This window comes from Zalophus californianus, chromosome X (assembly GCF_009762305.2).
Source record: "Zalophus californianus isolate mZalCal1 chromosome X, mZalCal1.pri.v2, whole genome shotgun sequence".
NCBI lineage: Eukaryota > Metazoa > Chordata > Mammalia > Carnivora > Otariidae > Zalophus > Zalophus californianus.
Window position 1 is genome coordinate 2,392,708 of NC_045612.1, and position 23,570 is coordinate 2,416,277.

Here is a 23,570-nt window from a genome sequence, read left to right on the forward strand (position 1 = left end):
CTCCGTTTTCTAGGGTTTGTTATTTGGTTGGTTGGCCGGTCGGCTGGTCGGTTTTTGTTTTGTTTTAGAGACCCGTGTATGGATCCTCGACTGTCCGGGCCTCCTGGTGTGTTGCCTGGGTAAGTACAATAAACTGGATCGCCTTCTGCCTCGCGTTCCGCCGCTTCCTTTTTCACCCAACATTGTGTCCTGACAGTGCCTATACTACTGCGCAGAGCCGTACTGCTTTCATTTTCCCTGTTGGAGCACACGGCGTCGTGGAACCACTCCTCAACTCATTCCATTCATCCCTTTTCTTGTCCGTGGACACGTGGATGCTTTCCACTGTAGAGCCCTTCCTTAAAAGCAGTGATGCTAGGACTATTCCAGGGTCTGGCACACGTGCAACTGTGTTTTGCTGCGTTCAGAGGAGTCCAGGAGTTTAGAGGAGTCCCACCAGCAGTGCACAGTGGTTCCTACTTCTCCACTTGGCTTTTTTCCTCCCATGAAAAAAATAATTGTACCATCCTCATTTATTGAATGGTGCATGCTTTCCCCGCTATCAGCCGTGCCATTCTGTCATCTGTCAACTTTCTCTATGTCCCCGATTCTGCTTCTCTATCCTGTTCCCCGAGTCATTTCGCTTATCCTGTGCCAAAACCACAGCTTGTGGTAGAACGAAGGTTCTGAGTCAGATCTGTCTAACTCTGAATCCTCGGATATTAGCTTACACCGTGACGCCTAAGATCCTTCGGTGATCCCTCAGAGCCTCCACAAGAGGGTCCACCCTACATATGAGGACCCTTAGCATCTTGCCTGGTTGGACTCCCCTTTTATCCTCTCCATCCGGAGCTTCTTGCAGTTTCCTCAAGCACGCCGTTGCTGTTTCCTGCCACTGGGCCTTTGAACAAGCTCAGCCAACTTCTCTGTCGAGTCTTGGTTGACACTCCTTCGTTTGCCTGCCACTGTGACTTGTGTCGCCCGCTCTCCTCTCACGGCGCTGTAATCCAATCACCTGTGTGGCCGGTGAGACTGTACTATGTTGCCTCACTCTGACCATGCGGGAAACCTGTATAATTCTACCAGCCAGATTTGGAGCTTACAATTCCTATTGGTCACTGTTTGCCCATAAACAAAAACAACATTTCTGTGAGCTTTACTGCCCTTTGAAAGTATACATACCCCCGACTCAATTATCTTAATAACCCTCTGGAAGATGAATTAGTGTAAGGCCAGTTTATAATTTAAGAGGACGGGGACCAAGGAGCAGAAACGTTTACCCAAGTTTGCAGAGCGGCCCAGGAGAGCTAGGACCAGACCTTTGGTATTTTGACCCATTGCTCTCCCCTGGCCCTCGCCTGTCACTGTTTAGTGTCCCTTTGCCGCTCTGGGAATAAACCACATCTTCAGCTGTAAATCATGATCTCTAGCAGTGTTTGTCTCTTCCAGTAATACAGAAAATGGTTCGAAGAGTGTCCCTGTAGACGTGGAAGTCCTTTTACAAAGTTGTTGTTTCCGATGTAAAGTTCAAAACAAGTTGATCGAGGAAGGTGCTATCTTTGACATTTCGGAGTGCACCTAAACGTTATGAAATGACAAACCCACCGAAGAGTTCGTGCAGATCAGACCAGGTGACAAGGAAGAGGGGTTATCCTCGGTAGAGCAAAGATCAGTAGCTCAACAACTACTTTCGGGTTCCAAATTTTCAGGGACATTCTGATTCTTTATGGCTGGCACGAGGACGGGAATCTGGAATTTGTAAGAAGCTCCCACAAGGGATTGGGGTAATTAATAAAGGCAGTGTAAGGTAAGTGCTGTGGTGGGTCCTGTACCTACCTAAGCATTCCATCCTTCACCCTTTCATCCTGACTAACAGAACCTTGACCCCGCTGCATACAGAGGTGAGCACATGGCCCGGTCCAGCTCCTGCGGTGGCCATGATGCTTGTCCCAGATGACACTGGTGGCACTCCTAGGAGAGCTTCGTGAACTGGAAAGACGCAGCTGGTTTCCCCCTTTGAGCTTTCCCCTTTGTCTTGCCAGCAGTACAGATCCAACGCCTGGGTCCTTGGAGACAAAAGCCACAGTTCAGGGATAGAGGGACAAGAAGAAAGAAGATCCTGGCTCCTTGAGCTGTGGTACCAGCCCTGAATTATGTATCCCTACCGTGTGTTACCTGGAATAAAGGTATTTGTCTGAGCCACTATTCAAAATGCAGTAAAATGCAATGCACAATGATAGAGCAGTACGTACCTGAAATTTATTTTTACCCAACTTGTATCAGGTGTGGTAGACTATCACCGTAACATCCAAACCCACACGTGTATAATGATTCAAAACCACCTCGTTCATCTCTCCTGTAACACTTCCGGGAAAGCGGATATGTCCTCCTGGTGGGCATTATCCATGCGCTTCTACAGGGACCCAGGCTGTCAGAAAGTCTGCCACGTCCAGCATGTGGCTTCCACGCTTGCCCCGGAGGTGGCCTGCTCTGCAGTTTGCTAGAAGGGGAAAAGAGCAGAGAGGCGCACCAGGTGTGAGGTTTTTACGAGTTAGGGCTGGCAGTGGCGCCCATCGTTTCCGCTGACATCCCGTTGCCTGGATCTCGGTCACACAGTAGTCCTGTCTAACAGCAAGGAAAGCCGGGAAATGATGCCTAGGTTGGGGGCCCAGGAAGAAGAGGCGCGCAAGGATTTAGGTGGTGAGCTGGGAGTCCCTGCAACCGGTGCCTTTCTAAAATTAATGTAAAACCTGACCACACTGGGTTTTCTTAAAGGGAAACTCACAAAAATGCTCAAAGCATGAACTGAAAGTCCAGCATGAAATTAAACGAGGCTGTCCCACTTATGGGCTGTGAGACACCGAACTAATTTCTTGACTTCCCTAAGCCTCGCTGACTTTCTCACTACCTTAAAGGCACAACGGTAGTATTTGTCTCATAACATTTTGGATGAAATTAAGCAACATAAAGCACAAAAACCCTTATGGGCACTCAATAACAGAAAGCGAGCACTCAAATATTAATAACAGTATAATGATATTAATGTTCATAACTAATTCTATATCATTGTGATTATGTTATAATAATTATTATATTGCCGTTATTATGGCCACTTTTTTAGTCACTGGTAGGCAATTTCCTGAATATCAAACACCGAATGCAAACCAGTGCCTGCTGTATAATTCAAAGCATAAAAAAAACGAATATTTTCATCATCAGGGTTAAATATGACATTTCATTAACCGATGTGGGCTGGGGATGGGAAATATATATTTCAAGTATACGAATTATTTACGGTACGTCGTCAAATGTCACAAGGGCATTCTTATTCTTTAAGGCGGTATTTCTCCAAAAGAAGTCAGAGAAGACGACAGATGTTTGAATAAAAGCAAAAAAAAAAAACCAAAAAAACTGTGTGCAGCCTGGTTGACCCCTCTCTTCTTTTTTTCCTTCCATTCTCTTTGTTCTCCTTTGGTCTCCATAACTGCATACTCTCCTGTTATCCACTTTCATTCTGGAAATGTCTTACTTTTTTTTTTTAGAAATTCAACTCACATCTTTTATTAAAGGTTCTCGTCTGACAAATATTAGTAAAGCTGTCCATTAAACTGTACATAACTTTTTAAGTACAAAAATAGGCAGGTGATTTTATAATCTAAAAAAAGATTTTACATTTTCTTTTTAAATTTTATTTTATTATGTTAGGCTAGTCACCATACAGTACGTCGTTAGTTTTTGATGTGGTGATCCACGATCCATCGTTTGTGTATAACACCCAGGGCTCCGTGCAGCGCGTGCCCTCCTTCATGCCCATCACCGGGCTAACCCATCCCCCCACCACCCTCTCCCCTCTAAAACCCTCAGTTTGTTTCTCAGAGTCCAGAGTCTCTCCTGGTTCGTCTCCCCCTCCGATTCCACCCCCTTCATTTCTCCCTTCCTTCTCCCGATGTCCTCCGTGCTCTTCCTCATGTTCCACAAATAAGTGAAACCATGTGATAATGGTCTTTCTCTGCTTGACTTGTCTCGCTGAGCATCATCTTCTCCAGTCCCATCCACGTGGATGTAAAAGTTGGGTGTTCATCCTTTCTGAGGGCTGAGTCATATTCCACTTGTAGGTATGGACCGCATCTTCTTGATCCACTCATCTGCTGAAGGGCATCTCGGCTCTTTCCACAGTTTGGCTACTGCGGACGTTGCTGCTATGAACGTTGGGGTGCGTGTGGCCCTTCTTTTTGCTACATCTGTGTCTTTGGGGTAAACACCCAGGAGTGCAGTTGCTGGGTCATAGGGTAGCTCTATTTTTAATTTTTTGAGGAACCTCCACACTGTTTTCCAAAGTGGCCGTACCAACCCCGAATCTGCATTTTAAATAAATGCTCCAGGTTGATCTCAACCCCACCAAAGTTGGAACCACTCTATTCCTCAAGGAGGACCTGACTGTCATTAACAATGGCAGCTCAACATCTCCATCTGGTGGCTTCAAAACACCACTGTGTTTTGCAAATGCAGTCCATGGTTGTTAGAACTAACTGTTAAAAAATCTGAAAAACAGGAAGGAAATTGGAACAAAGGACATGAGTGGAGTATCTGCTCCACGAATAACCAAGACTGAGTCGTAACATCTTTTTTTTTTTTTAATTTTATTTTATTATGGTATGTTAGTCACCACACAACACATCATTAGTTTTTGATGTGGTGATCCACGGTTCATTGTTTTCGTATAACACCCAGTGCCCCATGCAGTACGTGCCCTCCTTAATACCCGTCTTTTGACTTTTCTAACACCAAACTTGAACTTGTCTGTATTAATTTTTTTTTAAGATTTTATTTATTTGAGAGAGAGAATGAGAGATAGAAAGCACGAGAGGGAAGAGGGTCCGAGGGAGAAGCAGACTCCCCGCTGAGCAGGGAGCCCGACGTGGGACTCGATCCCGGGACTCCAGGATCATGACCTGAGCCGAAGGCAGTCGCTTAACCAACTGAGCCACCCAGGCGCCCCTGTATTAAATTGTTAAGGGGAAATCAAATTGATGCATCTCAATTGTCATCCGACTACACGAAAACACAGGAATTGGATGAATCCCCCATCTCTAGATCATTACACCACGTTTTGATTTCTTACACCGGTGCCAGGAGGATTTCATGAATTTTCAAATCATCCTTCCAGAGGTTAGCTAATAGGGAACATCCCACTTTCCAAAAATAATTTAATACAGAGCGCTCTTAGTTAAGTTCTACTGTTAAGTCTTTCTTCTAATTATAAAAGCAATAAATATTCACGGTAGAATAATTTTTACAAAATATACAATCTACGGAGGAAGTGAAATTCATACTTCATTCCACTACCGAGACCTACCCTACAGTTGGAAATTGGGGGATCCTATCTGCTTACGTCCCTCTCCCTTCCTCTCTCTCCCTCTTCCCCGCATATTAGCTTCTTTCAACATTGCACTCTTTTGTACCTGCCTTAATTTGCTACCAGCTCTGGGGTTTCTTTTTTTTTTTTTTTTTCCTGTTTTTAATCACACATTTTACTTCTTTCATCTAAGATTTGGAAGCAAAGCTTCAATATCTCATTCAGTGCAATCCCACTTTCCTACTGACTACTTCGAGTTCACAGGCTAATGCTAAGCGGATGATTTATGTTTTACTTCTAATTCCCTTCCTTATACTGCTCAGCATTTCATTGGCTCTTGTAAGCACACCAGTGTGTTGGATGAGGGATGGCTGACGATGACCGTCCAGTGCCGGGGGAGGGGGGCGGGGAGGGGTAAAAGGCTAGCCTCTTCAACAAGTGCCTCTGGGACAATGGTATATCCACATACCAATCAATGAAGTTGGACACTATAGTCACACCATACACAGAAAGCCTAAATATAAGAGCTAAAATTATACAACTCTTAGAATAAAACACAGTAGTAAACCTTTGTGACCTTGGACTTCTTAAATATTAGACCAAAAGCAACAAAAGAAAAAAAAAATAGGTAAGTTGGCCTTCATCAAAATGAAAGTCTTTTTGCATTAAAAGACACCCTTGACAGAGAGAGAGAAAAGATATCCTACAAGACGGGAGAAAACACTGGCAAATCATATGTCTAGGGAGAGTCTAGTAACCAGGTTATGTAAAGAACCCTCACAACTCCAACCAAATGGCAAAGCAAACAATAAAAATGGGAAAGGGATCTGAATACGTATTTCTCCAAGGAAGATGTACAAACGGCCATCAGTCACATGATAATATGCTCAACATCATTAGTCATTGGGAATTGCAAATCAAAACCTAACAATAGCTGCTAACACCCATTAGGATGTCTAACATCAGGGGGAAAATAGCAAATTGCTGTTGAGCGCGTGGGGGAAGTTGGAAGCCTTATACACGGCTGGTGGGAACTTAAAGTGGTACAGCCACTGGTAAAAACAGTTTGGTGAGGGGCGCCTGGGTGGCTCAGGCGGTGAAGCATCTGCCTTTGGCTCAGGTCATGATCTCGGGGCCCTGGGATCGAGCCCCGTGGTGGGCTCCCTGCTCGGTGGGGAGCCTGCTCTTCCCTCTCTCTCTCTCTCTCTCTCTCTCTCTCTCTCTCTCCCTGCCATCTCCCCCTGCTTGTGCTCGTGCTCTCTCTCTCTCTTTCAAATAAATAAAATCTTTAAAAAAATAAAAAGAAGTAAAAACAGTTTGGTGGTTCCTCAAAAGCTTAAACATATAATTAGCATATGATGGCGCGGAGAGATCCCCACCCCACCCCCCAATTTAAAACAGGCATTCAAAAAACACATGAACATGTGTGGTCACAGTAGCACTGTTCAAAACAGGCAAAAGTGGAAGCAACCCAAATTTCTATCAACAGATGAATGGGATAAACCTAAGGCGGAATATCCATACAACAGACTATTATGCAGACATAAAAGGGAACCTTGCAATGTAGATGGACCTTAAAATCATCATTCTATGTGTAAAAAGCCACACACAAAAGGTTACATATTGTGTGATTCCATTCCCATGAAATATTCAGAATAAGCCAAGCCATAAAGACAGAAAGTAGAGTTGTGGTTGCCAAGGGCTGGGGGCAGGTGGGAGTGAGGAGTGACTGGGTATAAGATGGGTAGGAGATTTCCTTTAGAACTTACGAAACTGTTTTGTTAAGAAGATAGAGGTGACGGTTTCACAACATGGCAGATTTACTCAATGCCACTGGATGGTATGCTTTATTTTTATTCTTGCAATTTTATTTTATTATATCAGTCACCACACACTACATCATTAGTCTTTGATGTGGTGATCCACGATCCATCGTTTTCGTATAACACCCAGTGCCCCGTGCAGAACGTGCCCTCCTGAATACCCATCACCGGGCTAACCCCTCCCCCCTCCCCCCTCCCCCCTCCCCCCTCCCCTCTAGAACCCTCAGTCTGTTTCTCAGAGTCCACAGTCTCTCCTGGTTCGTCTCCCCCTCCGATTCCCGCCCCCCCCCCCTTCATTTTTCCCTTCCTTCTCCTGATGTCCTCCGTGCTCTTCCTCACGTTCCACAAATAAGTGAAACCATGTGATAATGGTCTTTCTCTGCTTGACTTATTTCACTGAGCATCCTCTCCTCTGGTCCCATCCATGCGGATGTAAAAGTCGGGTGTTCATCCTTTCTGAGGGCTGAGTCATATTCCACTTGTAGGTATGGACCGCATCTTCTTGACCCACTCATCTGCTGAGGGGCATCTCGGCTCTTTCCACAGTTTGGCTACTGCGGACATTGCTGCTATGAACGCTGGGGTGCGTGTGGCCCTTCTTTTCGCTACATCTCTGTCTTTGGGGTGGGAATGCAAGTTGGTACAGCCACTTTGGAAAACAGGGTGGAGGTGCCTGAAAACATTAAAAATAGAGCTACCCTATGACCCAGCAATAAAAAAATATCTTAATTAAAGATAATGCTTCTTAGACCACTGTAACAAAATGTTGAAGTATTTTGAAAAAAACTACAAAACAAAACAAAACCTAGGCCGTTCCATTTTAATGTATTCATTTAAAAATGATATTAAGCCCATTATGGCTTACATGTAAATACGCTTCATGGGGAAAAAAAATACTACATTTTTGAAAACCAAGTATTAAAAGTATGGTATTGTTTTCTATCTTTGCAAATCTATTTAATACCTACCTGAGTAGGAAAGACCTGGGTTTTCTTACCTGCCTCTTCACTTCACCTCTTACAATCTGTTGTCTCAATGGAAAGGCAACCAAGCAATCCAGATTCACTGATACTGAGTAGGGAGAAGAAGACCTCATTGGTCCTCCAGAGGATTCTCAGGGACCACCCCCCAGCTCTCCCAGAACGAACCACTGGGCACTGCCGAAGTCTACTGTTCCTTCCTGAGGTTCAATCAACCCTTTGAGAGCAGAGACACTATTAGCTGATTTGACCAAAAAAAAAAAAAGGAGACTAAGGAACAGAGATGCTAAGGGCGCAGTGTGAAAGTCACACAGCTGAGGAGAGGCAGAGCTGAGACTCAAACCCGCATCGGTCTTTCAGAAAGCATCTCTGATTTGAAAAGATCGACCATGGATGCACCCCACTATTTTCCCTCCCCAAAACCTACATAGGCTACGTGGGGGGTCTTGGTATCTCTCTCCCTCTCCTCTACGCTAAGAACCTGGTGAAAGCCTTCATTCAGTTGGCACAGTTCTATGAAAGTCCAGCTTGCCCTTCTCTCTTGGCTTGCGTATAGAATGGGAGGGCTTTGTCTTGCTCCAGAATCTGGGGTCCAGGGCTGTGCCGGGTTCGTCCGGAACCATCACCTCATGAGGGCTGATCTGGGGCATCACGTGCCAAATCAGCCTTCAGTGACATCATGTCAGTGGCTTGAAGTCGGCCAAAATGGGAGTCTTTACCTCATGGAAATAGGAAAACCCTGGAAATTGGAACTGCACTCTCCCCTCCCAAAGGCCCGTTTCCAGCACATCACTGCCCAGGACTGGCCACAGAAGAGCTGCCGGGAGCCCATTAACAGGAGGAAGAGCTGCATCACAGGGCAGCTCTGTCCCCTAACGTAAAGGACTATGAGAGAGGAAGTGTGTGCTGTGTGCCCTGATGATAGGAGCCCTATCTCCGAGCATAGTATTCATTGTCAGTGTGGTTGCAGCAGTCCATGCTGAGCACAGATCCCAAATGTGAGAGGTTCATCTCTATCTCCCTATTGTCCTAGATCAAGGACATTTTGGGGAGTTGTCTCTCTTCTCAGGAACCACTGGTGTCCTGAAAACCCTGTCAATACATATTTGTCCCCGTGTAGACTCAGGGTCATTTGGTCCTACTGCAACCTGAGTTTCTAGTTTGCCTTCCCCTGACATCCAGGTCCTCTAGCCCCACACTTTTTCTCCTCTTGGGTCATTTTAAATGGACTGAGAGTCCTTGGGTCCCACCTACACAAACACACCTGGCCTCATGTGTCCTGGCAGGTTCAAAGGAGGTCCTTCACAGGACCCGGATCCTCAGTGGGGTGTGTGTGTGTGTGTGTGTGTGTGTGTGTGTGTGTGTGTGTGTGTGTGTACGCGCACGCACACGTGTGACGGGAAAACAGAAGCTGTTATCTATTTCTACTTCATTTCCTCCATAATCCATTTTGCGAAAACTCCCCTGCCCTCCATGCCTTTTCTGAGAACACTGGGTATTGTCTCTAATATTTCATTCATTCATTCACTCACTCATTCATTCACTGGATTGGTCAGGGTGTAACTGACAGAGTGAGATCAATGCTCTGCATCTGAGGATGTATTAGTACTTCCTGGTTTCCACAGAAAGCTAACAACAGGGAGAATGTTTTGATGACATTCTGGTTTCCATGACAACTGGGGTAAGCCATTCTTTCCTGGAGGCAGAAACATTTAACAAGGATATTTACAGACTGGAGAGATGGAGTAACTGTAGAAACATCGAGACTAGCCGGTGTCTGCTATCAATGTGAGTCGTGTGTGTGTTGTGCGTGTGTGTGTTGTGCGTGTGCGTGTGCGCGCGTTTGTGTGTTCCCGGTGTGCGGTCTTTAGTTTAAAGAGCTCTGATCCCTCCTTGTTTTATAAGAGAGGACGGCAGCTCCTCTTGTGGGGGGCTAAGGTGATTGAATAACCTGTCATACCCCAGCCCCGTTTTGCTGTCCTGACGTGACACCACTGCACGAGGACATTGTTACCTGAGTTCTTGAAAGCAGAGATCCCCAAATATTTCTCACCGTGTACCTCTGCTTAACGACTGTCCCATGAACCCTTAAAGATGTAAGTTTACTCATTTACACCTACGTATAGGGAAGTTACTGTGCGGACGACAGGCGAGGGAAAATTTGAAGTCCGCAAATGAGGCAAGTGGGTAGGATTGGAAGATCTGATGTCACTTTGTGTAACCTAAGGGATAATATTGTGCTCACCCCGAGTAGCTGACACACACACGAACTAAGAAACATCTCTAAAAGACAAAGTCTGAGCCCAAGCTCTGAGGTCTCCTCCTCAGAGGTCATGGCTTCCCAGAACCACCATATCGTCCCTTGGTTTCTCCAGAACTACAAGTGCCTACACCTCCTGTCATGGCACTCTTGTCTCATTGTGCCTTTTTGTCTTTATTTTTTCTTTTCCTTTTTCTTTTCCTTTTTCTTTTTCTTTTTTGGTCTCCAAATAATTCTGTCAAGCTCTAATTAAAATAATAAGAGAATATGGCTTATTAGTCATGTTTGTTTTTCCCTCTTTGCTTTTAAGGCAGTTCTTTTCCCTTTGGTTTCTAGAAGTTTTACCATGATGAGCCTAGACCCGTTTGTATGTGTGTTTTCGTGTGTGCGGGGTGGGGGGGGGCGGGGGGAGTGGGAGGGGAGGAAATGTATGACGCTTGCAGTTTGGCACGTCAGTATACCACCTGATATTTTTCTTTACTTTGGAACATTGTTGGCTATTGTTCCTTCATACATTCAGCAGCCCTTCTCTCTTCCTGGACTGCAATACGATATCTCTTATGTGTTTAAATATATACAATTTAATAATGACTATTTCCTTTGATCAATATAAAATATACCTCAAGGACATTTCTAGTCTATTCTCGTTGCTTTCTATGCAATGGTAGGCTACCGTTTTTGCTCGGCTTCTCTTTTGTTCACTTACGTCCAGTATTTCATTTCATATCTCCTTAGAATCTTCGTAAAGTAAGGTTTTTGGTGCCTATGAACACGTCAATGTGTCCTCCCTGTAACATTTTAAAACATTTGAAAAATGATGATGTCTACCCTCACTCGTCACACACTTCCATCCTTTTTCTTCTTCTCTTTTCAGTGGAACGATGCCATGGGACATTTCTGTTGACCATTCTAGACTTTTCTCTTGCATTGACATGTTTTTTTGTATCCCAAGATGAAGTATATACCGTTGCTCTCCATGTGAATGTGTGCTTCATGTAAAGCGTATTATTTGTACTTAATTGGTCTCTAGTTAGATGTTTTGTGTCTGAATTTTTTTTTTTTCCCCCCTGAGTCAGTACATGAAGGTCTGCATCAGTCTTTGTGTTGGAGACATAACATGCCCTTGTTGGCTTAGATCATAGGTTTGTGAGTCTTTCCCCATGGGTAGCAAGCATCTGGCATACATCCAGCGTTGTTGTGACAACCTACAATGCAGCGACTTATCTTGTGAACGAGGGCAGCTTTTTTCCCCCTGCACACGACACAGGGAAATCAATACGTTCTGAAATACACACCTTGTCCGCTCGCCTGGCTATTTGTAGCTATGGAGGTCTCGCCTGCAGGAAAGAGGGGGCTGTCCTTGACTTTTTCAACCCTAATGCCGTGCATGATTTCAATAGTGTTATAGACGGTAGCGGAGGTCTCCTTGTGGCAGGTAATAGGGACTGCAGGGGTAACAGAGCATCTTTGGAAGAAAGGTGGCCTACTTGATGGGAGAAACCACCTGAGTTTGCGAAAGGCATGGGAGAGAAGTCACTCTAGTCTTAAAATAAGGCCCCGAGGGAAACCCTGACCTTTGCATAGTTCTTTGCTCAAGCACTCATGTTCCTCCTTCTCTGAGTAGCTAGATAGCTCTTGGTGGTGTGTGCCTGCAGGAGTAGCTGCTGTGGTTCCTTCTTTGTTAAGGAAAAATGAGGAGGCAGAGCTTGGCAATTTGAAGGTGTATGTGTATTTAGTGTCGTAGCTGATCATTTGTAGCTGAGAGGCAAGTCTAATTTTTTCACTTCTTTGAGAAGACCGAGGACAGTTGATGACTTTTCAGTTTGTAATATTTGCCATTTAAATGTTTGTACAAAACTGGCCCGCATTTCCAAGTAGGCATGACCTTTCTGAGTTTATGAAACTAGTGAACAACAGAAGGGAAAGCTTTCAAGATATCAGTTCCCATTCAGTTATTCTACAAATGGAACTCAAACCCAACGAAAACTTAAGAACGTTTACATGTGAAAGTTCGTGCTGAATTCATCTGGCACTGGAAAGGTGCAAACATAGGCGAGAATGTATTTTCTTTTACAACTGAAATTACATAAAATGTGCCTTTATAATAAAAAGGGGGAACTGCCAACTTGTCCATTTATGGAAATACGTGTTTTGGGGACAGTTTAAAGTCACAAGACCTACAGCTTAAAAGAAACTCCAAGGGGGACGGGGCGCCTGGGTGCCTCAGTCGGTTAGGCGTGTCTGCCTTCGGCTCAGGTCATGATCCCAGGGTCCTGGGATCGCGCCCTGTGTTGGGCTCCCTGATCAGTGGGGAGTCTGCTTTTTCCTCTGCTCCTCCACCTGCTCGTGCACGCTCTCTCTCTCTCAAATAAATAAATAAAATCTTTAAAAGAAAAAAAAAAAAAGAAGCTCCGAGGGGTGCCTGGGTGGCTCAGCCGGTGGAGCTTCCCACTCTGGATTTCAGCTCAGGTCGTGATCTCAGAGTCATGAGACTGAGCCCTGCCTTGGGCTCCACCCTAGGCGTGGAGCCTGCTCTTAAGATTTTCTCTCTCCCTCTCCCTATGCCCCTCCCTCCCTGCTCCCTCTCAAAAAAACAAAACAAAACAAAACAAAAAAACTCCAATAAATAAGCAGTAATTGCAGGGAAGGGATGAAGGGGTGTTGGGGTAAAGATGAGAGAACTCCTGCCTCTGGGGAGTGGGGCGTGGGGGGGGGGGGTGGCTACGGGAGTCATATCAGGGAAAGTGCCCTTATTTTGAGACAATACCTTCAGAGTATTGTCTTCTTCTTTCTTTGGAAGTGATTACAGCCCTCACTGGGGAAAAGAGTTAAGGAATAAAGCTTCCAAAATAATTCTTCCAAAACTCATGGCCGTTGATTGGAGAAATAAAGACTCGTTGCCATCAAGTTCTTTCATTCATTTTGTTTTAATTTTCAAATTTTTATTAATTCATTTAAAATAAAATCATTATATGTGAACACAATAACATTTTTATGCAAATAACTATATTCTAATGGGATTGGTAGTGACGTTAAAAAGAGAAAATAACTATATTCAAAAAATTTTTAAATGGTATAAGAGGAGTGGCATTGCTTTACATTTTTGCAAGTCTTGTTAATGTCTGGCTTCATAGAAGATAGCTGTATTCCATCTGCTTCCTTATTCAGTCTGTTAAATTGTGTTGGTTTGTTTGAAGTATATGGAGAATATGTTGCCTCACACACACACATGTGGGGCTGAAAAAAATAGGACTATTTTAGAAGCACTACAAAAGGACCATTCCATGCAAGATGGACCAGCGGATTTTACTGTAAAAGTTCTTTCATGCCTTAACCAAAGAGCAAATGGAATAGAACGAAAGTTATACCAGGACTTAAAAGTTGAAGCTGATCCATCTGAGGGTTCTATTTCATGATGGTCTGGAATTGACTGTGAAGTTATAAATTGCAGAGTTGCTATTTATACCATTCCCCTTCTGGGTTTTTGTTTTAATATTTATTTATTTGAGAGAGAGAGAGAGAGAGAGAGCACAAGTGGGGGAGGGGGGCAAGGGGCAGAAGGAGAAGGAGAAGCAGACTCGCCGCTGAGCAGGGGGCCCAATGCAGGACTTGATCCCAGGCTCCTGGGATCACGACCCGAGCCGAAGGCAGATGCCCAACTGACTGAGCCACCCAGGCGCCCACCAAGCTAGGATTTTAATTATTACCTGAGACTGGGCATCCTCATGACGAAATTGAGCCTTGAGATTTTATTACAAAATTAAAATTGCTATTATGTGACCAAGACCAGAACAACTTGGGGTCAGATGGAATTTTCACCTAAGAATAAGGTGAGAATCTCCCTATCCCATTCATTCAGCAAATACTTGTTGAGCGCCGACGAGGTTTCTTGCACTGCTTTAGGTATTGGACACATCACAGTGAATATGATAAATAAAAAGTCCTGGTCTCACGTGGTTACATTCTAGTGTTGAGATTTTAAAGAAAGCTTGAGAGACAAAAATTGACATTGCACTTTGGATACATTGGGAAAAGTTTTTGTTTACTATATGCTTTCACACTACTATCAGCCCACACTGTCCTGGTGTTGAAGCTAACCCTTCTGGGGTTTTTTGTTTTTTTTTTTTTAAAGATTTTTATTCATTTATTTGTGAGAGGGAGAGAGCGAGAGAGAGAGTGAGCGTGTGTGTGTGTGTGTGTGTGTGTGTGTGTGTGTGTGTGCGCACGCGCGCACACACACAAGCAGGGGGAGGGCAGAGGGAGAGGGAGAAGCAGGCTCCCTGCTGAGCTAGGAGCCCAGATGCAGGACTCAATCCCAGGATCCTGGGATCATGACCTGAGCCGAAGGCAGACACTTAACTGACCGAGCCACCCAGGCGTCCCTGGGATTTATTCTATTTGTTTTATTTGATTTTATTATTTTATTTTATGGGCAGTCTTGTTTGATACTGTAAACTAAAATTCTAGATACATTTTCATATCCAAGCCCTCTGAGGATTGGGGGTTACTTTAAAAGTGACTTTAGTATCATTCAAGGTTCTATTTTTAAGGCATTTTAATACATTGTTCCCGGTGTGCAAAAGAGGATCAACATTTACACATCATTAGCTCTATCCCTCTGTCCTCTGTCTGTCTATACATCCACCTGTATGCATCTTTGGAGGGAAAGAAGAGAGCTGTGCTCTTGTTAGTACGAAAGATAAAGAGGAAATCATCTGCAACATTATGTACCAACCCTTAATGGAAGCCATTTGGACAACGGGCCAAAGCGTACGGTGAGGCGGCCATTTGGGATTTAACATTTTCATTTAACGCCCTTCCCTTCTGATTGCCTCTCTCAAGGATGCATTGCCTTGGTAATCGGAAAAGTAACTGCCATTGATATTTTGGTTGTCCGCTGAAAGTTCCTCCATTAAAGTGTTTCATAGTTGAACAGGTGTACACAAATGTGAATAGGAGAGAATATCCAAATAGGTGGGGTATGGCTTTAAAACCTTTTTAATATCTTCAAGAAAATACGTATAAACAGAATAAAAAATGCTGGAGTCTATGGACCCATATATTTGCAGTCAACGTTCCTCCTAGGTGGTCAGGTTACTGATGCGTCACATTTTTCCTACTTTATAATTTCAAACAGCATTTTAGATTTTCCATGTGTATTTTCAAAATAAGGAACCGAAAGGAGCCGCAAATAACATTCCGCCCTGCAAGCAGAAACATTTGCATGCGTGTGTAGAGCAGAAAGCATGGATTATATGCACCAATATCAGGCATCTTGGGTCGCTGACGTCATCACCCTGGGTGTGTGTATATTCCTGTGAGTGTGTGTGTTTGTGTGTCTTGGGGAGGGGTAGCCATCTGGTTGGAGTTGAGGTGACTCAGGCACTCCCTGTTCTGTATGAGGGGCTGGCAGGTCCTGCTGCAGGGAGACTGCGGTTGGCTGAATCACCTGTTTTTCCTTCTCCCTTTTGTTCTGTGTCCTCACATCACACCTGTGTTCTGAGAGCCAGCACACTGAGTTCTCTAAAGCGGAGGACACAATACCTGCATGATCATACACTCTGGCAAGGAAAAGTTTGCGCAGGCTATGCCCAAAGTAGGTAGAGTTAGTCATCATACAGTTCATATTATACCTATGAGTACGTGTGAACAAAGTTGTGCATACATGCATTTGTTAGGGAAATAACAGTTTGTATTATGAAACATATCATTTGAAACTGATAATGGATGAGCTAAGATCTGTAAGTGAATTATATTATACATATTTGAACAGTGTATGTAGAAAAGTAGAACCCATTAACAGGGTATTTCTTGGGGGGTGGGGAGAGGGATTGAGAGAACAATTGCATTTTCTGCGTCACACACATCTAAATGTTTGAAATGTATTTAAGTAAAGTTTTTAAATGTCAGAGAAACCACATTGTAAAGAGATTCACAAAAACGATGTGAAAAATCAGCATTCACATGAAACAGTGATCAAATATGCTCTTGAGTGAAGAAATGTAGTCCTAGGTAATATGTGCAGGCATGTGTATATGGATGCATAGGAAATGTGTGACGAGCCCATATACCATCACATTGACAGTAAGCATCTATAATGTATTGCCTCCTACCTCTCTCTCTCTCTCCATATATATATATATGTGTTTATATATATATATGTATGTATGTATTCTACCTATACGTTCTATAATGTATAACGTACATTCTATAATGTATTGCCTCCTATATATATATATATATATTCTACCCATTTTATCTTCTCCACAAACCCATTTAATGTTACTTGAGAAACACCAAAACACACTTATATTATAGACCCCATTTTTGTTACACACACACACAAGCTGCTACTATGAAATCTCTGCATCCAAGACAGACAAAAAAGACTATTATGAAAGCAGTAGTTCCCACGGTTCTGAAATAGGAGGACTAGCCTTAACTAAGTAGCTTAACGTGGAAATAACTTTGAAAAGCAAAAGAAGGAAGCAAATAGACATGTCTACATTATAAACGAGATTTAACGAACATTTCTGTTCCAGAATGGGCTACATTCCAGAGTTGGGGAAGGGCAAATGATGAATCCATCCCCATTTCTTTGGCTTAATTTCCCATCTGCTTTTCTGATTTTCTAGATTAACATTAGGGGTACGTAGTAGGTCCTGAGTATCTACATTTGCTGTCATTTGATCCCTGGAAGGAGCGTGCACTTCAGAAGCACAGAGCAGAGTAAAGGGCCTGCCGGACAAGCAGTTGGAGTGTGTGAATCAACAGATGCAGCTCACAGAACCTCGCCTCCCCTGACCTCCGTGGTGTTCTGTAAGACGTTCCCATTTTACTAACCATTTCATTTGCAATCGTTTCATGTTGACATTTGGGGTGTGGTTTATTCCGCTCCTCACTCTACAGCCACTTCTTTCCACAAATATGTGCTGGGGGCAGGGGAAACAGCCTTTTAAGCCACCATAGAGAAATGAAAAAGGGCAGGTCACAGCCAATGGCCCATGCCTGCGGCAATCCTTATGAAGGATGGTTCCAGTAACCACCATGATGACCTTCGTGAGCCTCTGGATTCTAAGCTCATGCCCTTGGAACACAACACTGTGCTGACGTTCAGTGTCTGTAGGCTGGAGATCACCTCTGGCTTCCTGGGGTGCACAGGGTGGCACTGGCACCCCCAGAAAATGAAAGCTGAAGCATTCCCCCAGGATGAGCCCCAGAGAGCCCAAAAGGCACAGGATGTCCAATAACACAAATGAGATCTGGAAAATGACACCCGCCTCCCCACACAGGTGCTCTTTAGTACTGCAGTAGTAACAAGCAGGGCAAGAAGTTGGGTTTGGAGAGTAATAAAATTCCTCTGGTATCTTCTGCCTTCCCCCCTCCCCGCCCCCCCCCCCCCCGCCCCCGGATACTTCCCATGTATTTACCCCCTGTCTGATACACACTCTTTATAGTTCTTTGTTTTATCTCTTATCAATTCTCATTGACCAATGTTCTTCTACCTTCACAAAAGGAATTTTTTTCTAATACTTTTCCTCTTTTCCTTTCCCACATTCCAGTATGCTCCAGTATAGTCCATTCAAAACACAAGTTCCAGCGACCCTGGGAGATTGGGGTGAAGAAGGACTGGCCACGCAAGCTGTAAGCCCTTTGCGGTCCTAGGCCAAAAAGGTGTGGTGCACAACATTGTTTTAGGGAAGACCCGCCATGCCTGCCGGCATGATGGCCAGACCTCTCGACCTCCGTTAATTACCTCTTGAGAGGAAACTCAAATCATAATGGATGCTGAGTATGTCCTATGCAATTGGAAAGGCCATTTTTGGCCAGCAAAGGTTTTGTCCAGATCTAGGATCTCACCGAAAAATAAGAGGAAAGGGGCACTTTCTCTGAAAGTTGAAATACTCTCCGTAGATGAGAAAATTAAAGTGAAAAGCACAGACATAAAGATCCTAAATGAGTCTCAAATTGAATACATTACCTCCTTGCTAATAGCCAAGTCGAAGGCCAGTGTCCCGCCAGGACAGGAAGTGCCCTACAGAAACGCTCTTACCGTGGCACTGGAGATTCTGAATGAGAGAGCAAATCTGGGTCCAGCAAGAGCATCAGATGATCCAGAGACCGTTAAGCCGTCCCCAAGGGGACCACAAAAGCGATCTCGTAGAAAGTACCGGAAGCCCAAAGGGAGCTTACTGAGGAGTCTTAGGAAAAGCAAAAAACTCAAATCGCTGCTGGTATGTTCACAGAGTGAGGACGCCCCAGACGGTGGCCGACCACAGGCACACAGAACCGTCACTCCCATTCCAAGGAAAATGCAAGTGGAGTCCTCACAAAGCTCCAGCATGTACCCAAACTTCCCGTCACTTTCAGAAGGCGCTTACGAGAAAGAGGGCAAGGGAAAGAGGGACACCTCAAGAGTTAGGTCCTTGCGTTGCCCAGTCAAGGAGGAGGGCACAGGTGCTAAAGATGGAGGCGCCCTTCCATCTCTGCCACCGGGGTTCAACCGCACGGTACCCAAGGCGCTGAAAGAAGAGGCACAGGACACCTACCCAAAGACCCTGGCCGTCTCCTCCGAATGCTCTGCCTTCTCCGGGAATGTCGAGGACCACGGAGAGGGTCCCCGGAAGCCAGGCTTGGAAGGTGTGGCAGCATCCTCCAGTGCCCCTAACCTGAAGCTGCGTTATTCACTCCGTCTGGCAAACAGAAAAAGGAAGCTGCAGGTACCAGAGTCTGAGAAAGGGCTGCGAGAACTTCAGCCTTCCGTCAACTCAAAGGCTATTAACCCCACCACTGCTATTAGAAAGGACGTCAGCAAGGAAATGGGACAACCGACAAGCATGGCTTTTCCACAGGAGCCTTGTCCCATTGAAGGAGGAATGATGGTCTGGTTCAAATTTCAGAATCACCCATTTTGGCCAGCGGTGGTAAAGAGTGTCAGCCAAACAGAGCAGACTGCAAGGGTGCTTTTGATTGAGGCAAACATGGACGGTGAAATGAGTGGCATTCGAGTTCCTCTTCGAAGATTAAAGCATCTGGACTGTAAAGAGAAAGAAAAACTGATGAAGAGAGCCGGGAAAGTGTACGAGCAAAGTGTGAACTGGTGTTTCTCCCTGATTTCCCACTACAGAGAAGGGCTGAGTCACGGGTCTTTTGGAGGCTCTTTCCTGGACTATTACGCTGCCGACATCAGTTACCCAATCAGGAAAGCCATCCAAGACGCGGATGTGGAGATTGATTTCCCAAAGGTGAATTATGCCGACCTGGAAGATTCTGAAGAGGAGGCCTCCCTGGGCGGGAAGAGGCCCTGCAAGAAAATTCTCCCTGACCGGATGAGGGCTGCTCGGGACCGAGCCAACCAGAAGCTCGTGGACTTCATCGTGAAAAGAAAGGGAGCTGATCACCATCTTCTGGACATTGTCAAAGGCAGGAAAGAGTCCAGGTGGCTGGCATCATTTCTGAATTCAAGCAGGTACGTGATCTGCATTGAAACGTACCTGGAGGAGGAAGACCAGTTGGATGTCGTGGTAAGACATTTGCAAGAAATCTACAAACAGATAGACAAGAACACGCTGGCTCTGACAAGGGACGACAAAGTGAGTTTTGTTCTGGAAGTTCTTCTGCCAGAAGCAATCATTTGTTCAATTGCTGCACTCGATGGATTAGGTTACAAGGAGGCAGAACAAAAGTACCTACAGGGGCCACCCGTGCGTTACCGGGAAAAAGAGCTATTTGATAAAAATATCCTAAAGGAAATGAGAAAGAGATCAGCAACAAGGGCCAAAGCCAAATAACTCCTCCTGTGCCCGCACTTTAGCAGGGAGACCCCTCACCGCCCTGTCTGTATGAAATGTGTGATCCTTCCCTTCCCTATGGCATGTAAATATGTTCTGTAAATTTGAGACCCCGGGAACACGCTGGATTCATTTTGGAGCGATCTCTAGCACTTACGGGTAGCACGGCCATCGTCGCTGCTGGTTCCCAAATGCTTCACAAACTAATTTTGTTAAAATACTGCAAACAGTGGTACTTCCCTCTACTTGCTTGGATGCGTAGCTGTCCAGGTGTTTTCATAATGTTGCTTTTGACAGTACTTCATATTTTAATATAGGATGCGCGTTCTTTTCTTACATGAAAGACCCCTGGTGTCAGACCTTAAGCCACAATCGTTTCTTGAAATCTAAGATAGATGTTTACACAGAAACTTCACACGGATTTCTCATTCTTTTTGCGACCCGTCAGTATAAATGATTGGATTCCTTCTTGAGATAATTCCTGAATTCGATCTGCCATGCTTATTTGTTTGGAAAAATAGCCCTGAGGGGTGAAGCCAACAGCAGAGATGTTTTCTATACACTGTCACTACCTTCAAATGGCTCTTGGAAAAGCAGTCTGGAATCCAAAGTTAATGGGTCGTCTGCATGCAGCCCACAAGTGGATGAGCGAAATCTCAACGTGCAGTAAACATTTTGTCAGCCTGTGCAAGACTGTTAACTCTTCGCTTCCCTAAGATTCCACTTAGGGAAGTAGCTCTTGTTCGGTGGCTAAGTGGTTTCCTAAAACAGACAGGCTCCCGGCTGTCTTCCTAACTGACTGGATGCTTTACACATGGTGGTTTATCCCCATGTGGAAGACAACGAGAGTAATCATACACACAGTTTAGCTCTTTTAGACCTACGAATTCAAGCTCACTGCTAGGAGCCCATCTAAGGGACACAAATCGTAGGGAAGCCTGTGCTGTGTTCCGGACCTGTGTCCCCTAAAACACAGTCATTTGTCCCCTACCAAGCAAGCTTTCTCTTTTGACTTATTCATTGACTAGCCCTGACAGGCTCCAACAGTTATAAATGCAGGCTAGTGGGTCATTCCAGGCTGCTTGAGCAATAGATGGACGAGGACCTGGGAACTCAGAAATGGGCAACAGAAAATCCTCCATCTGGCTAAATATGGCTGTTGTCAGAATACAGTGAAACGTATCTAACTAAAAGTAATAAATTCTGAAGCCCATGAATCGTTCTCCTAACTTGAAACAACATTTTTTTGAGGGGGAAAAAAAAAATGTCAGGAAAGCTAGTTTACTTTTAAAACTTGTTGTGAAAATAAACACTAAAGGTGTAACATGAACCCAAGTGCATTTTTATTCTTAGAGGGAGTCAACTGTCACTCACAGGCCCATGTTCTGTGTTCATGTGGCCATGAGATGTGTGAGTGTAAAATCTGTAAGAGTTAGCTGTTTTGATTCACAATAAAACCACTGCATCTTTCACCTTGAATTTCTGTTTCATCACACTTTAGATTGTACAACCACAGAGTTGGTGCCTCTAAATATGTATATGTATGTACATACACATACATACGTGTGTGCGTGTGTGTGTGTGTGTGTGTGTGTGCGCGCATACTATTTTGGGATTTCGGTGATTTAGTCATCATCTTTTAAAGTTTATCATGAATTTCCTTCTCATCCTAAACAAATACTCACTTCCATGCTTGTTTTCATCATTTTAGAAGAGGGCCTTCCAAACTGTGTAAGCTTCAGACCCATCAGAACCTTCTTTGGGCTCTGCCTGAGAGACACCAATGACTCCTGAGGCATTCTGCCTGGGCTAATCCACATGACCTCTTCATGGTCCTGAAAAGTACTTGGAAACACCCCGTCTCCATGCTCTATGTGGACCTTGTACACTGGAACAACACGCTTTAGGTCTTCCATAAACATCGTGTCTCTCCGAATCAAATACATCACTCAACGTCAGCCTTCTCATATAGCCATATCTGGCTCTACATTCTACTATTTTCTTCACTATCTCATCCATCCATCCATCCATCCACCCTTCCCTCCATCCCTCCATCCCTCCATAGCATTGTGAGTCAGTAGAGCAAGTAAGATGTGGTTTAAGACCCTGATCTGAGGATAAATTTCAGGTGCCATAGAAAGAAGATGACAATCTTGGGACCCAGGTGACAATCTAATTTCTAAGATGACTGTGATGCTCTACCTCACATTCTTAGTGAGAAATATTTATCGGCATCATGGATTGATTGCCTATATGTGAAACCAGAACCCTGGATTTTCCCATACTTGTGAGTTTGTGAGTATCTCTTGGTTTCGGGTGAAGGGAGAGGACCTGGCCCCTCCTGGGGTGTCATTTCTGCCCGAGGCATTCACTGAAGAGGACAACATGCCTAGAACATGCATCTCTTCTCCACTTGAACCAGGATCACATTTGGGGTGTGCAGCCGGATTTGGGGGGCTGGCTGTGTAGACTCTGAGATACCTCCCCGCCTGAGCAGTTGTTAAGGTGGCTCTAAGATGGCCCTAAACCGGTTCTCTGTCATGGGTGTGTGTGTGTGTGTGTGTCTGATGGGATAGCCCAACCTGTCACCCACCCTAACCTACTGGATCAAGGAGACCTCCTCTCCTCTGGTCATAAGGCAGATGGTGGAACATGAGCCCCTGACCGTAACTGTTGGCTGGCAGAGATGCATGGAGATGGCAGGCACAGAACTCACAGTTCTCCATATTTATGTATGGATCTGACAAAGTGGAACCCCGAGACACACTAAGGTGATGAGCACGAGAACACTGAATACCCAGAATCCCCTGAAACCTCACCTGGGCATTAGCAGCCCCCTAACTCTTGCTACTGGAGAAGCTTCCTTGTTCCTGGAGACCCTGCAAAGACCTCATCCAGGGCAGCCACCCAAACAAATGTTGCTTCTCTTATTCAACATTAATCTCGGCTAACTTCCATTACTGTCGGACTAATAACAAGGGTAGGTACGACTAAGCAAGATGACAGCACAAGAAAAAAAAATACAGTTTGGTTTGGATGGGAAATGCCTTACATTCAGAAGACACTGCAGGACCTGGCTCATATGTACTTGCATGAAGCGAGATAATATATGTGCCATTGGATTTTGAGAATGTTGGTCCCGCAAGACAGGGAGCAGAATGTAAGTCAGTATGGAGAGAACTTATTAACGTGGGAACACAGAGCTGTGACTCAGGGTTTGATGTCCCTAAAGGGGCCAACCCAGACCCTTTAAGGGCCCCTATAATGTGCACGTTATAAAAGCGTGGACAACAAGAGTCTACAGTAAATGACATGGAAATACCGGAACTTCCTAGGCAGAGAAAATCGAGGAATTGGTGAGAAGGTCCAGGGGAGTAGGCT

At 44.7% G+C, this 23,570-nt stretch overlaps 1 protein-coding gene and 1 long non-coding RNA gene across 6 annotated transcripts in view; one reads left to right on the forward strand and one right to left on the reverse strand.

Annotated features, from left to right (window-relative positions):
• The first annotated feature begins 1,154 nt into the window (after positions 1 to 1,154).
• Positions 1,155 to 21,641, forward strand: LOC113931081 (PWWP domain-containing DNA repair factor 3B-like). 2 transcript variants are annotated; one of them, XM_035725737.1, is made up of 3 exons: positions 1,155 to 2,165; positions 17,034 to 17,217; positions 17,961 to 21,641. In XM_035725737.1, exon 3 carries the CDS (start codon positions 18,180 to 18,182, stop codon positions 20,187 to 20,189), a length of 2,010 nt encoding a protein of 669 aa, XP_035581630.1. In that variant the 5' UTR covers positions 1,155 to 2,165; positions 17,034 to 17,217; positions 17,961 to 18,179; the 3' UTR covers positions 20,190 to 21,641. The 2 variants fall into 2 exon arrangements, with proteins under 2 accessions (XP_035581630.1, XP_027464652.1); XM_027608851.1 differs by lacking the exon at positions 1,155 to 2,165 and adding an exon at positions 9,816 to 9,926.
• The window catches only part of LOC113931083, a 67,691-nt gene continuing 46,336 nt past the window's right edge, over positions 2,216 to 23,570 (reverse strand). Inside the window, exon 4 of one of the 4 annotated variants that reach the window (XR_003522681.1) lies at positions 2,216 to 2,479. This is a non-coding gene — a long non-coding RNA (uncharacterized LOC113931083). Of the gene's footprint in view, positions 2,480 to 7,455; positions 7,832 to 19,316; positions 19,436 to 19,763; positions 19,893 to 23,570 lie in introns of those variants that run through there. The other 3 variants (XR_003522678.2, XR_003522677.1, XR_003522679.1) reach the window with 3 other exon arrangements.

Bases quoted from the DNA above. Each gene is read 5' to 3' on its own strand.
- LOC113931081 (XM_035725737.1), top strand. From the start codon at position 18,180: ATGGATGCTGAGTATGTCCTATGCAATTGGAAAGGCCATTTTTGGCCA.